At 47.8% G+C, this 15,174-nt stretch overlaps 1 protein-coding gene across 6 annotated transcripts in view; it reads left to right on the top strand.

The window, feature by feature from the left end:
* GFRA1 (GDNF family receptor alpha 1) overlaps window positions 1-15,174 on the top strand; it is a 219,338-nt gene that overhangs the window by 149,842 nt on the left and 54,322 nt on the right. For all 6 annotated transcript variants that reach the window (XM_007964180.3, XM_007964182.3, XM_007964179.3 and 3 more), the window contains one exon: window positions 1,659-1,995. In XM_007964180.3, the coding sequence (XP_007962371.1) occupies window positions 1,659-1,995 (337 nt within the window). The remainder of the gene's footprint in view (window positions 1-1,658; window positions 1,996-15,174) is intronic.

The following is a 15,174-nucleotide window of genomic DNA, read 5'->3' as shown; positions in this document are numbered from 1 at the left end:
GCAATCTACCCTCTTAACAGAGTTTTAAGTGTATAATACAATATTGATAAGAATCGGCACAGTGTTGTAGAGCACGTCTCTAGAATTTATTCATCTTGCATGACTGAAACTTTATTCCCTTTGAAGAGCAACTCCCCCTTTTTTTTTTTCATTTTCTTCTCCAGCCCCTGGCAACCATCATTCCACTCTCTGCTTCTATGAGTTTGACTATTTTAGATGCCTCCTATACGTGGAATCAGGCAGTATTTGTCCTTCTGTGACTGGTTTGTTTTACTTAGCTTAATGTCCTCAAGGTCTATCCATGTTGTCACGCATTGCACAATTTCCTTCTTTTTCTAAGGCTGAATAATATACCGTGTGCCCTTTAGATAGGCAGCAAATACACTGCCCTATCTTTCAGTCCCACCTAACCCAACTGTTCTTTGTCTCTTGTCAATTTTTTAGCCTTTTGTCATTTCCTAAATGTCTTCCTGGCCCCTATCAACTGGAGGCACATAAACAGAATGAAAGGCAGTCATAGAATCCATGGAGGGGCTGAGGCCTGAGGAGGAACTTGCTTGGGTATCTCATCCCATGGCTGCGCAGTGCTGGTCCAGCAGCTCCCTGCCCGCTCCAGAGAATCACTGCTACACTTCATCATCAGTACTCCATGGACCACCTTATACATTGTTTCTGGAAGGTTTTTCCATCACTTCCCTCTCCCTGCAGAAACATCCTTCTAATGGGGACGGGGTTGAATTCCTGTTGTCCATTCATCCTTTAACCTCGCTATTGGGCTTGGGCTTGGCCTTGGCCTTGGCCTTGGCCTGCCTGCCCAGCACCGAATGGGCCCTGCCTCCACCATGCTTTTGCTGCAGACAGCAGAGGGCAGGCAGTGTAGACAGCATTGGCTTCTCTGGTGGTGTGAGTGCATAGGTTGTGAGTTTCCTGGAGCCCACTGAAATTCTATTCAAAATACAAGCTGAATTTTTCTAATCTAGAACCTTAGTACTCACAGAGCCCACGTGTTGTCTATGGTAAGTTAAGTGGTAATTGAGAGGTTTGCCAATTTTTATGTGATTTATTCTGGTTTTCTTTCAACATCCTGCGAAGTAAAACTTAAATACAGCTTCGTTGCGGTTGCTTCTTCCTGTTTAGAGAATCTGGCATAATATTTTGTCTTCTGGGCTCAAATAACCATGTAATTACTCTGTAATCATATAGTAATTAGCATGTACTATATGCATTTATTACATAATTATATTCTTGGAGGATTGTATGGCAATTATACTTGCATTCAGCATATCATGAACAAGTATATAATTTGTTGTTTTTTTCTTTTATCCTCATTTCAGTTTACTAACCAGGGGCTGGAAGCTTATTCTCCTGTTGCCTCGTATGTACATAGCCAGGCAGGTGCCTCTGTTTTGGCCTCACCTAGCACCTCCTAATTCTACATCTGTGGGAATGTTAGGAGCTTTTGTGCTGCTGTAGACTCCTAGTATTTGTACTCCTAGCTTTCTCTTGTCATGAAGTCATTAAGTTATTAGCTTCAAAACTCATTAAGTTCTAGAGCCACTGGCAATGCCAGATAAATGGCAAGATCTCAATTAAAACAGAATAGGTGAGAACACAGAGGCAAGCACTGTGACCATGCCTGTCTTTCTCTGCATTTGCAGTGGAGCACATTCCCAAAGGGAACAACTGCCTGGATGCAGCCAAGGCCTGCAACCTCGACGACACTTGCAAGAAGTACAGATCAGCGTACATCACCCCGTGCACCACCAGCGTGTCCAACGATGTCTGCAACCGCCGCAAGTGCCACAAGGCCCTCCGGCAGTTCTTTGACAAGGTCCCGGCCAAGCACAGCTATGGAATGCTCTTCTGCTCCTGCCGGGACATTGCCTGCACAGAGCGGAGGCGACAGACCATCGTGCCTGTGTGCTCCTATGAAGAGAGGGAGAAGCCCAACTGTTTGAATTTGCAGGACTCCTGCAAGACGAATTACATCTGCAGGTAAGCGGGCGCTGGCAGCCGGTGATTAATGAGGTGACAGGGAAAGTCTTGGTGGCTGCATCGGCTGCTAAACTCCCTTTTCTGTGCTTCTACCAAGGTAGAGGAGGGAGGGGAACCCAGTTCATTTGAACGAATTGGCAAAAATCTGACCTCTGTGTCTGCCACGGAGTTCTTCAGAAGCTGTTCAGGCCTCTGTGCTGGCGAAAGTTCCCATCTTTAACGCGGGAATGCTTTGAGGGATGCTAGAATGAGGTAAAATACCACTGCCTTTCCTGGATACCTCAGGTGAGAGGGTCACCTGGGGGGCAGTGACCTCAAGGCACACACCTGCTCCTCAAGTCCTGAGGGCTGCCAGGGATTAAGCAAAGAGGAGCTGGCTGGAGCTTTGCAGGCTCTTGAGCTTCAGGGGCAGAAACCTGGAAGAGACCAGTGAGAGGGATTGAGCAGAGTCCAGCCTTGGGGTGAACTTTGAATGCCTGGGTCTGTTCTGGACTGTTCTGTGGCTATGAAGAGGTCACCCTCCCACTTAGCTAACCTCCCAGATCTCAGCCTCCATCAGAAACTTGATAAGCCTGGACCATGTTGTTAAAAATATTCACTTCCTTTTGCTTTTTGGCCATTTCTGAATTTACTTTGATATCTGAAGGAGTCCATGAATACACTTTCTGTGTTTAAAAAACAAAAAACTGGCTGGGCATGGTGGCTCACGCCTGAAATCTCAGCATTTTGGAAGGCTGAGATGGGTGGATCACCTGAGGACAGGAGTTTGAGACCAGCCTGGCCAACATGGCGAAACCCTGTCTCTAGTAAAGATACAAAAAATTAGCCAGGCGTGGTGGCAGGCGCCTGTAATCCCAGCTACTTGGGAGGCTGAGACAGGAGAATCACTTGAGCCTGGGAGGTGGAGGTTGCAGTGAGGCAAGATGGCACCATTGCACTCCTGCCTAGGGGACAAGAGCGAAAATCTGTCTCAAAAGAAAAAAAAGAAAAACCACAGGCCTGGCACAGTGGCTTACACCTGTAATCCCAACGGTTTGGGAGGCTGAGGCAGGCAGATTGCTTGAGGTCAGGAGTTCGAGATCAGCCTGGCCCATGTGGTGAAACCCTGCCTCTACCAAAAACACAAAAGCTAGCCAGGCGTGATAGTACATGCCTTTGGTCCCAGCTACTCAGGAGGCTGAGGTAGGAGAATTTTTTGAAGCTGGGAAGTGAAGGATGCAGTGAGCAGAGATCATGCCACTGCCCTACAGCCTGGGTGAAAGAGTAAGACCTTGTCTCAAAACAAACAAATCAACAAACACAAACTACAAACACAGCAGTCTAGATGTAGGTAGAGTGAAAAGAGAAAGTTACCCTTCACTCTGCTCCCATTCACCCCCAAGCTTCAGGCAGTCACTGTTAACCATTTCGTGTGTGTCCTCCCAGAACTTAGTGTTGAATTCAGTTGCTGATTGAAGCAAGTAGATTTGGGGTATCATATTGAAAAACAACTGTATTTTGTCCCTAGGTAGAAGCCCTCAATATATGCTAAGCCAGTGGACAAGCAGATGGGAGTATGACCATGTACTTGTTTCCTATTGGTTCCCCATTTCTAAAAAGCCAAGAGCAGGGAAAAAAAAAAAAAAGTCTGCAAAGTTGAAGATTCTGAGTTTCTGTTCAACTTAAGTTTCATTCCGGTAGAATGGGAACCCACTCTTTCCTTAAACCAGCTGTAATAATGACCAAAGAAAATTGTAAGTCCTCGTTATCTGTATAACCCTCTCATGCTGAAGACTTTCTGGGAGTAATATTTCTCCTCCTTTCTAAAACAAGTTGGAAGCAAGTGACCTGCTCTATGAGGAAGGACTCGGATGACCAAGCATCTTATGAACTGAGTTTGCATCTTGGGAAGAAACAGGTGTTCCAGCAACACAATACAAGGACGCTTCCTCACTTCCAAGCCCCTGGTTCATTAAGGCACTCTTAGCTGTGGGCTAGAAGCAGGGATAGGTGTGCTAGAAGGGTCCTGAGAAAGAGGCAGATCCTCAGCAAGCCAGGAACCTGGGGAAGCCAATCAGCTAGGGTGTCGAAGCACCTTCTGCTGAAGATGAATAAAATGAATGCAGCCAAGAAGCTGCAGGGAGCTTTGCTCGGGGTCCAGGGATGGGATGGAGCAGAGATCCTGAAGATCTCTGGATGTGAAACTCCAATTCCTGGGGCCCCTTTAGTCTCTGAGCAGAAGGTATCCCCCTTCTGGGAGCAGGACTGGATTTCTAGGGTCTTACTTGGCTTAATGCTAGACAGCTCCTCTGTGTCTCTGTAATAAGATAGGATCTTGTCCACTGATGGTTCCAAGCCAGGAGACCTGGGCTTTCAGTCCTGCCTCAAGATGGGAAGCTGTATAGGGCAGAAATGGAGCTGTGGATGAGTATTCCATCTATGGAATGATGGCTGGGAGGTGGGAGAGGTGGTGGTGATGGAGCTTTTCCTTCCTCTTCTCCCAGGTTTATCTTACACAAGATGGCCAGAGAAGGTCTGGGACCTCCCCTACACATATGGAGAAAGCCCATATTGAGCAGATAATTTGCATTCTCTGGCTTGTTCTTCTAAAAAGAGATAATCATTTGAGGGTTGGTGAGAATTCATTAGATCAAATTGCTTTCCTGCTAAGCTGCAGTGAGAATAGCTGGGAGTTGAGAACTTAGAGGGCTCTAGAGGAGGCGATGGGAGGAACCTGCAGATAACAGGATGGTTTAGGTGCTGTCTGGGGCCTCAGACTGAGGAAGGAACAAGTTCCAGGAACTGTGTGTGACATCCGTGATAGCAGGGAGTGGACTCAGCTGACAGCACAGAAATGTACAACAGGAAGCAGACGGCCCTTGTCTGTGTATTGACTTTGCCTGATCTTCCTGGAGTGGACAGCAGCCACCATGCACTGGGGTGAAGGATCCCTAGGCTGGATGGTGGGACTAGAGGCGTGTTTGTGCTGCTGCCACACTTCTGGCTCTGGGAGAAACTCAGAGGCTGTTTAGGAATCCAGATCTAGACTGTCCCGGGGCCCTACCCAGTGAAATTTGTCTCAGTGTGATTGATGGGTTTTATACAGTGTCTTGAGCCTTTCCTGGGAAGCTGAATCCATGACTTCCCTGGTGTTACCCATTGTCAAGTGATTTAGCCCATAATTTCTTTCCAGAGCCTGGATTTATTACTCATGATTACCCCCTCCCTGTCGGAGGTGCTAAATGTAATTTGAGCTGCTAGGTTGGCTAGCAGTGTTTGCTTCCATCACATTTTATTACTCTTGCCTTTAATTTTATGCCTTTTATCCCATCCCTTCTCAATCCATCTGTGTGAGGCCACTGCTGTTCTACCCAGAGTAGCAGCTGGTACTAGCTGGAGCTGGGGGTTCTTTGGGTCTCACATTATAGTTGCTATAACCCTAACCCCACCACTGATGTGATGACTTGAGGTCTCATTTGAATAGCCCCAAAGGGAAGGGATGGCAAGAGGGAAACTTGCTTCCTAAAAACCATATTCTTGGAAAGCTCACACTTTCAAATGCTCCATTTACATCTTAACATCAGCAACCATCAAAGAGCTGTTCAAGCTCATTAAAAGCTCCCTGAATTTAATATTTTCCAACTGAGGGCCTACAGGTTTCCTTCCCCAGGGTCCAACAGTGCCTCTGCACAGAACCTGTCTCTCTTCCGCCTTATGCCTTCAAACAGATGAGAAGCAACATTAGCTTTTCTGTTTGACTTTGTTTTCCTTTTTCCTTTTCCCTTTTAGGGAAGCTGACAGATTCCTTTCCCCTTGAGGTAGTTGGGGAGAGTCAGAGCCTGCCTGTTTGGGCCTCCAAGCTTGTCTACAGAAAAGCAAATGCAGAGGTATTATTAGAAGGGTGAGATGGAATTTCAAAGCCTCATAGTCTTCCCCCCAGGCAATGTCTCCCCTGCCAGGTTTCCTCTGGTTGCTTTTCTTAGTGCCTGGAAAGATATCAGGACTGGTTTGTCTGAATGGAAGCATAACCTTTTGTTCCTGATGCAAATCTGTATAATTTAAACTTATATCTTCCCTCCTATCTAAGCACTGGCTCGGGTGCCACAAATAAGTTCCTATCTCTTTATTGTAATTAATCGCTCAAGTACCTCAGCTATTCTTCATTACCAGGCAGTCCAGCGCCTTCCCCCTGGGCAAGTTCCCTCATGTTTTCATCGAAGAACCACAGAGGTAGACTCCAAAATCCCTTCTGCTTCCAGTGTCAAGCAAAGAGGGAACCCAAGTCTGCTAAGCAGCCCGCTTGCCTGTGCCTTTAGCTGCTGCCACATGGTGTCGCTGTTGAGAAAAAACTCAGGGTATGCTTGGTGGTTTAGTGGCCTTGTCCTTCTGGGGCATTCAGCATGTACGGCAGAGCTGCTGCATCCTTGGGCGCCTGAGTGACAACACCTAGTTTATACTCATGTATGCAGCCATTGTTTCCGAAGCATGACATTTTGCTCTGGGGAGCTACGTTCTAAGGGGTTCCAATCAGAGCCAGCCCTCCACCTTGAACACCAGTAGCCCAGGCTCTACGTTTTCTGGCAATGTGTTACTAGGTAGAATTGAATGCTTCTCTTTTTTCTTTTGTTTAATTATTATTTTTTAGAGACAGAGTCTCATTCCGTTACCCAGGCTGGAGTACAGTATTGCAGTCAAGGCTTTCTGTAGCCTCTAACTCCTGGGCTCTAGTGATCCCCTTATCTCAGCCTCCCATGTAGCTGGGACTACAGGTGCATGCTACCATGCCTGGCAAATTTATTTTAATTAATTAATTATTTATTTTTAGAGACAGGGTCTTGCTATGTTGCCCAGGCTGCTCTTGGGCTCCTGGCCTGGAGTGATCCTACTGCCTCAGCCTTCTGAGTAGCTGGAAATTGAATGTTACATTTGCATTCCTATTGCCAACAGTGCTGGGTTAAGGGTATCTCCCTCCTTTTAGAAAGATTCTGATAATGCTGAACCTCAAAAGGAAATGGGTCAGGGGCTCTATGTCCTCGGTCCCCAAAGTTCTCTTGACCCTGCTGGAGATATGATACACTTGTTCTTCCTGGTGTCCAACTCTCTGTCCCCATAATCTCCAAGAGTGGTGGCTTTGACGAAATCACCATATATGGTTTTCCCATTCCCCAGGGATCGAGGACCCTGTAATTGTATCCTGGATGCCTGGGGGATTTTTAGCAGAACCAAGAAGGCCTTCCTTGGCATAACTCCAGGAGAACAGCACATGCAATTTCCAAAATTCTGCCCTCACCAGCACTGCATTTGCCACACTGGGGTTGACCCCGTGACACTTAGAGGAAATGTAATGTTGTTAGTTGGTTGATCAGGGCAACTGGGGAAATGTGTCATAAAACCATGCAGTGAATTTCTGCTCCCGTAATTTATTCGGTCTGACAGTGTTAGTGCACCTTTAAAAGGTGAGAAATGTGTTTCATTTGTCTGGAATGAGAACCCCGTTTCACAATAAACTGTGGATCTTAGAGATCAAGGACATCCTCTACTGTTTGGGCTTAAATTCCTGAGTCAAATACTGGATCCCACATCACTGTATCCAGGCTTGCCTTGACATGCAGCAAGCGCAGGAGAAAATGGCTCAGAGGATAATTAATGCCTAAAACTAGATGGGTAGATTAATTTGGCACTTAATTTTATTTTACACTGATTCATTCACAAATGGAAATCAGCAATTAGACAATGCAAACTTTTGAACCGTGGAAAGAAAGGTTCGGGAATATGAGAAAATACAAGTAAAACATTTTCCAGTTCATTTGAGCAGTTTTCATTTCAAATGATTACATGGGTGTCTCTAGCAATGCGTTCGGAGTGCTGAATGGCGCGTTTTTAATATGCCCCACCTACACAAGCCACCCGCCACCCTGTCTGCTCTGGGGGCTGCTGGACTCCTATGTGCCTGCAGCAGATTCATCAAGACCCTGAGAGAAGAGCAAGCAGGTTCTCTTGACATCTGCTACTGCCCGCCCTCGTGCTCTTTGACTCCATCCTGTGGGGAGGGGCACCTTCCTGCTGGCTCTTCCAGCCTGCCCCTTCTGCCTGCACCACCTCCTGATGTGTGGCCCTTCAGCTCCACTCAGCAGTGGCAGAGCTCTATCAGCTCGGGCTCTCAGAGGTAACCTGAGCCCTGGACCAGACAGGAGCCAGCTATGACCTGCCCCATCTCGCCTTCTATCTCATTCCTTATCTCTCTGTTGGCAGAGGTGGGTGTGAAGCCATTTGTCTGCCCCTGCTGGAGCCTGTCCCTGTCTAGTTTTACTCCCTGTTCTCCCTCTCTCCAGCCGGTCCCCTCACTGCATCTGCCCAAGCTCAGGGTCTCTGCCTCATTTTCCTTGCTATGTCTTCCTTCACCTGCCCAAGTCCTCCCAATCACTTTTTCCACTCTTGGCTCAGAGAGAGAAAGAAGCAGGGACTCCTTGTCTTTGGATTTGCATATTGTGTTGATCATTGGATCTGTGTGGACAGATGGACTCTTGGCACCAGACCATCTTTTATCATCTTTGAGTGTGAATGCGGATGGAAAAGCAATGGAATGGAATCCACCCAGGAGGCCCAAACAGAGGGCCCGTATTTCTTTGGGGAAGGGGTGTCACAGCAGAGGGCCTCAGGAGCCATGTTCAGATCAGGCCTTGGTGGCCAAGGAGTGGGGAAGGGGATACAGTGGTTGAGGTGGGAAGAAGGGGCCTTAGGGACTGTCATGGCGGCAGAGGGAGAAAACTCAGTGCCATAGAAAGGCGAGCTATTGGGGCCTCCTGTGTCAGAGGGGTGCTGGATTTTATCTATCAAAGGTTTAGGAGAGCATCAGAAAACTCCCAGGTGGGAGCAACATGGAGGGAGGGTTGGAGTGGTAGATATAGCGGCTGGGATCAAGTTAGGAAGCTCCTGCAGTTGACCCCATGAGAAGTGATGAGCACAGAGGCCCACATGAACAGGACAGGAATTTGGGAGACCCGCTGGACGCTGTGGGGGTACTGACTAAATCTTTACTGAATGAATACATTTAAAACATGACTAGATCTCAGAGAAGGGGCTGGGATATAGGGGTCAGGTTACAATTGTCGCATAGAGGTTGTCATAAAAGATGCTTGGTAAGATTTGTTCTCTAGAGAAAGTGGGTAAAATGAGAAATGGGCCAAAGTCTGAACCTTGGGAGCACCAGGTGTATGGTGGGGGTGTCTGAAGAGGACTTAGAAGTTGGAGAGTTGGAGAACCCAGCAAAGGACCTTGAAAAGCCAAAGGGGAACAGAGTCTTAAGAAGAAAAGGGAGATGGTCATTGGTGTCGATCACTCATAGAGCACAGGAGAACTCAGAGGGAAACAATTCAGTACATAGGAATTATATCCTTCCATCTGTTTCTCCACCCATTTCTCTCTCCTTCCATTTATCCATTCAGTTTTCCATTCATCCATCTGTCCATCCATCATCCATCTGTCCATACCTTCATTCCTCTCTCCATCAATCTATACCTACTTCCATCCCCCCATCCCACCATCTATCCACCCATTCATCTATCCACTCATCCATTTATCCATCCACCCACCCACCCACCCATCCATCTCTTCCTCCCTCGCTCCACCCATCCATCCGTCTGGCCGGCACTTACTGTGCTAGGAATAACAACCTGATATCTCAGCTACAGTGCAGAGAGGAAGGCAAGCACACACAGTCACAACAGCATGGTGTGACAGTCTCTGGCAGGAAGGGACAAAGTGCTGAGAACAGCCAGCTTAGTGTGGCTGTTAGCAAGGCTTCTTGGAGAAGCCACCATCTGAGCTGGACTAGCCAATGACTGGCATGGAAGAGAGTCACAAGGCAAAGGCCCAGAACTGTGGGTTTGAGGAAGGCACAGGAAGTAAAAAAAAACAAAACAACAACAACAATGCATTCACTAGGTGCTGCTGCTGATCAACACTGAGGTACACACCTCACAAACGTGATCTCTCATCAACCCAGCCACCCTGCAAGGGGGTGATCAGTGGAGTGGCCAGCCCAAGGGTCACCCCGCTCCCACACAGAGGACGTAGGAATCAGCGCAGTCTTCCTAACTCCGAAACCTGGTTTCTGTCACTATTTCCAGATGACTGTCTTTCATGATGGGAATACAATGTTCTTACACTGTTCAGCCTTTACTACCTTTAGTTCCAGACAGCCAGAATAATAATTCTGGCCAGCCTCTGAATCCAGACACTCTTTATGGCTCAGTAACTAAGACAGCGTCAGTGTTAAAGGCGGTTTTTAAAGAGAGGTAGAACATCATGTCCATGAGAGCCTCTTAGCGTCATTTAAAAAATAAAAGCTACTCAGGTAATACAAGCTCATTAGGTTCTTTATCTAATTTCCTTTTGAACACTCATTGCTTATTATAGAGTGGTTTCTCTGTGACAGCTTACTGATTTCAAAAGAGTCGTTTCTACAAATAGGAAAAAAATACCCCTCCAGACCACTCTGGCTTTACTATTAATATTATTAGCTCAATTATTTGGTCCAGGCACATTTATTGGGCACAATCTGCTGGACAGTGAGGGTCCTGCATGTGGGTGGTGCACCCCCTCCCAGGCATGCACACTCACCTGGTTTGGATTCCTTAACTCCCTGCTGAACTGTCACTGGCCGTCAGTGTCCTCAACCCTAACCTACCTGAAGGCAGTGGACGTCTGGCACCTGGCTGTGTCTCAGAGCAAATGAATTCTTTGCTGTCACAGAGCAACAACCAGCTCTAAATAATCCATGGTGTCACCAGTTTGGGGTCACCCAGGTGTTTCAGCTTCCTGCCTTCTCCCTGGCTTGTGGCCATTGTGTGAATCATCAGGAAACCCTCCATTTTATGGATTGCATCTTGAGAGTACGGTGCTGCGCCTGTAGTCCCAACTACTCCAGAGGCTGAGGTAGGAGAATAGCTTGAACCTGGGAGGTGGAGGTTGCAGTGAGCCGAGATCGTACCATTGCCCTCTAGCCTGGGCAACAAGAGCGAAACTCAATCTCAAAAAGGAAAAAAGAGAGAGAGAGTACAGTGCTGGTGAAAGGGGTGGTGGACACAAGACCTCTGGATCTTTACCAGACCTGAAGAAGAGGAGGTGGGCGGGGGGACTCAAAGGGGGTCTATGGGTCCGTGGACTTCAGACCACCTTGTTCAACTGCAGGTGGCTGAGGGAGACCTCCGCTGATCCCCTCTACTGCTCTGTGCAGCTCATCTCTCTTCAAAGAGGACCCTTCTGCTCTGCCCACCAGCCACCTCCTGCTAGCACTCATGAAGTTCACAGGCATACTACACCAGCTGCAGGCCCCTCAAGCCTAGGCCCAACCTAACCCAGCCAGATTTCATGATCTTTTTTTTCTAATTCCCAGGGAAGGGGGTGTTTCCATTTCCTATAGCTCTGTTTTCAAAGGTGTTTCATCCACGGAGCAACAAACTGGGGTGCAAAAGAATGGGGAGAAGGAAGACATCAGTAGCCTGTGACCCAGAGCAGTCTCATCTTTGCATGGGGAAATCTGCCCCCTTAGTTACAGGCTGGCTGTATTTAAGGAGAGGAGCATGTCCTGTGTTTAATTAACATTCAGTGACTTAAGGAGGGCTCCGTGGAGGGCAGGGCTGGGCTGGGCAGTGTGACACCAGAGCACCTCCTCCCGTGCATGGGCTCATCTCACCCCGGGAGCCTGACCCTGGGAACCTGCCAGGACCCTCTTCCATGCTGCTAGGAGGGTCCTCTGGCAGTCACTTCTTCCCCTGGCCTCCCCACCTGCCAGGCCAGTGTGGGCCTGGGTGTCACAGCCAGGCTTAGAATCCTGCTCCACCCAGGGAGACTCCAGACTCCCCCACACCCATCCCAGGCATTACCACAAGTGAGGATCCAGCAGTCACGTTGCCATTTACATTTCTACAGGGCATTTCCAACTCAGTGAATGGGAAATTGCTCATCATTTCCAAAGGCAATTAATTATGCAGAAAATTTTGCATCCAAGAAAAACAAGAATTTAAAAGAACCATCAATGTGAAAAAGTACCATACCATGCTGGAGTCTTGGGATTTTTTTCCCTTCCCCAGTAGTTGTCAGTGTAAGCGTTTGTGAGTTAGGCAGACCTGGGCTTGCGTTGCGATTTTGTTAGTTCTGTGACACCAGCTGCTGGAGGCCTCAGTGTCCCACCCATAAATGGAGATAATGACTCCATCTTCATAGGGCTGCGGTGAGGACTAAATGAGATATTTTTGTGCAAGTACGTTAGCATGTGCCTGCCATCTAGCCCAGAAAACTCTCAACAAATATGTCCTCCTTTCTCTTTCACTTTTCCCCACAAGTTTTTATCAGGGAGGACAAAGCTTAAGATTCTAAATGTGCTATCCCCCAGAACAGACAGAGATCTTTGAAGTAGAACTTGTGAGCTGGCGTGTTGGTATGTGCCTGTAGTCTCAGCTGCTCAGGAGGCTGAGGTGGGAGGATCACGTGTGTCCAGAAGTTCAAGTCCAGCCTGGACTACACAGCAAGACCCTGTCCCTAAAAATAATAATAATAATAATAATTAAAGTAGGATTTATGAGCAGGCAGATTCCCATTACTCTACACTTCTCTGCACCCACAGCACTAAACGTCATGTGGAAATGCCACATGGCTAAGCTTGATAATCACCCTCTTTCAGCCTTTGTACCATTAGGGAAAACAGGGGGGGTGGAGGCGGAGGCAGACAGAGTCTAGAGGTGTTTGGAGCTTGTGTCATCTCAAGAACATTTCTGCCCAGAATATACAATTATTGACACACAAAGATACACAGTAAGATGTGAGCAGAGCTGGCCCTGAGACTACTGGGCACAGAGTGGGGAGATTCACTATTGTCTGGACTGAATAGGCAGTGGGAGCCCTCTGGCAGCCTCTTGGCCACGTGCTTCTTCTGTGACCTGGAGTAACTGTGAATCAGGGGCTCTCAGAGGTGCTTGTGTCTGAGTCAGTGATGTGAGGGATCCAGCAAAGGGCAGCCACTGACTCAGTGAGACTGAATCTGAAGCCCCCTCCCTCTGGATGTTTCCATGTTGTGAATCACCCCATCTTCCCCTTAGGAAGCAAAGCCACCACTGGGGGCAGAGTGGCTTGTCATATAGGACTCAGGAGCTCAGAATGTGCAGAGCTGGGGACATGGTTATAGGAACGAGTGGATAGCGGTGACGGTGGTGCGGGTGATGACGAGACGAGCAACACATACTTGACATTTACTTTGTGCCAGGCCCTGGGCTGAGCTCTTTGCAGCAACCTTGAAAGTGGGAGCTGTTATCCTCCCTGTTGCTGGATGAGGAGGTGAGATCTTGAACAACTTCCACATCACCCAAGTGGTGCTGCTGGAACCAAAGGCAATTAATTATGCTGCAGGTGCAGCCCCTCTCTGCTGCCCCGCTCCACAGTCAAGGAACCCAGAGGGTCTGTGGGGCTGCGGAGCTCATGTTGCCGAATGCTGCACTGCCCATTTCTGTACACAATGCGCCTGTCTTGTAAACCACCCACAGAACTCCCAGAGACACCCAGGGAGAGTGGAATTGGATACTGGGGGTTACTTTACTTGTACTTCTTATTTATTTTAAAACAAAAATTTTAAAATAAGGGACCTTTGGGTCTTGTCAAAATAGGGCTTAAGTGCTCCTTGGCAAACATAGTTCATTTATCATTAAAACAGCGGTTTTCAAACTTTTTGGTTTCTGGAATCCTTTACACCCTTAGAAAATTACTGAGGATCTCAACAGGCTTTTGTTTATGTGGGCTAAATCTATAGGTACTTACCACAGTGGATTGAAGGTGAAAAGCAGTTTACATATTTATTACTTCATTTAAAAATAACATCAAGCAGCTCATTACATGTTACCATAAATAACAGAACATGCTTTTATTAACAATCATTGTATTTTCCAAAAAAAAATTAGGGAGAAGTGTGGCATTGTTTTTACATTTTTACAAATTTAGCATCTGGCTGGAAGCTGGCTGGGAGAGAGAGAAAGAGAGAGAAAGGTCACTAAGGTCTTAGTATGCTAGGAAAACAGTTTTGGTCTCACTGACCCCCTATGAGGTCCCTGAGACTGCCAGGATCCCTGGACCTCTCTTTGAGAACTGCTGTGCTAGATGGACCAGAGTACTCTTGGGCTGGAAGACTTGTGTGTGCACCAGCGCTCCTGGTCTCCTTGAACCAGCACAGTCTGGGGTGTGCGCCTGCCTTGTGCCCAGCTCCGTTAGCCACAGTGGGTCAGGACGCCGAGGCTGTGAGATGTCTGCCCCAGCCAAGCGCTGGAGCCCCTCCAGGTGGAAATGGGTTGAGTCATTAGAGAACCTTGCAGCATCTAGCATCAGCTGTGCAGTCGCTTCGGGGCTGCTTGGCAGGCTGGAGCACTGAGCCCAGCTTGGTTTCTTGCTCTGAGAGGTGCCCTCCTGACAGCTCTTTTGTAGATGGTTCCTCTCTTTTTCTAGCATGCCGAAAGATTTCACCGTCATATTCAGCTTGATCAGGCAGAACTCTGAGCTGCTGTGCAAATACCTTTGTGTCCAGAAGGGCTCAATGGAGCTTTTCTCTTACCAAGTAGGGGTTTGGGGAGAATGCCACAGGTCAGCCTCTGGTGCTTAGAATGCTGGCTGGTGCCTTGATGTGGGCCATCTCAGGGGCAGCCCCCCTCTGCTCTTTCTGATACATAATCATTTGCCACAGGGACAACTAAATGATGACAATGACAGTATCCCTGGGCTAACCCTTAGACTTGGAAAAGCCGGGAAGCTGGAAGTTTCAGGTGCCGGGGAGCAGCCAGCAGTTGGAATTCCTATTGGAGAGTTAGCTGGCTTCATCTAACAGCTTGGAGAGAGAATACCGCCTCTCCAAGAATGTTCACTCCAGCAAAGGAGCTTGACACTGTCCCAGGAAACCTTTCCGTAGAAATAAGGCAAAAGCGAATGCAGATACAGCTCTTTCACACTAAAAAATTCAAGTGAAACATGTTTAGTTACAAATGCGGTATTACGGCTTGAGAACATTTGCTTTTTGCCTATTGGACCGGCTGGTGTTTTGTCATTGCCGGAGATTGGTTTGTTCACTGGTTCAGTTGGACCAGATTTCCAGGTGCTTTCTAGGGCCCTGAGGGCCAGAGATGAGGGAGGCGCCTGTGCCCACAGAGTGCACATGCAGGGACA

This window comes from Chlorocebus sabaeus, chromosome 9 (assembly GCF_047675955.1).
Source record: "Chlorocebus sabaeus isolate Y175 chromosome 9, mChlSab1.0.hap1, whole genome shotgun sequence".
In the NCBI taxonomy this organism is placed as follows: Eukaryota; Metazoa; Chordata; class Mammalia; order Primates; family Cercopithecidae; genus Chlorocebus; species Chlorocebus sabaeus.
Note: the sequence above shows the minus strand (reverse complement) of the source record. Positions and strands in the feature narration are given on the sequence as shown.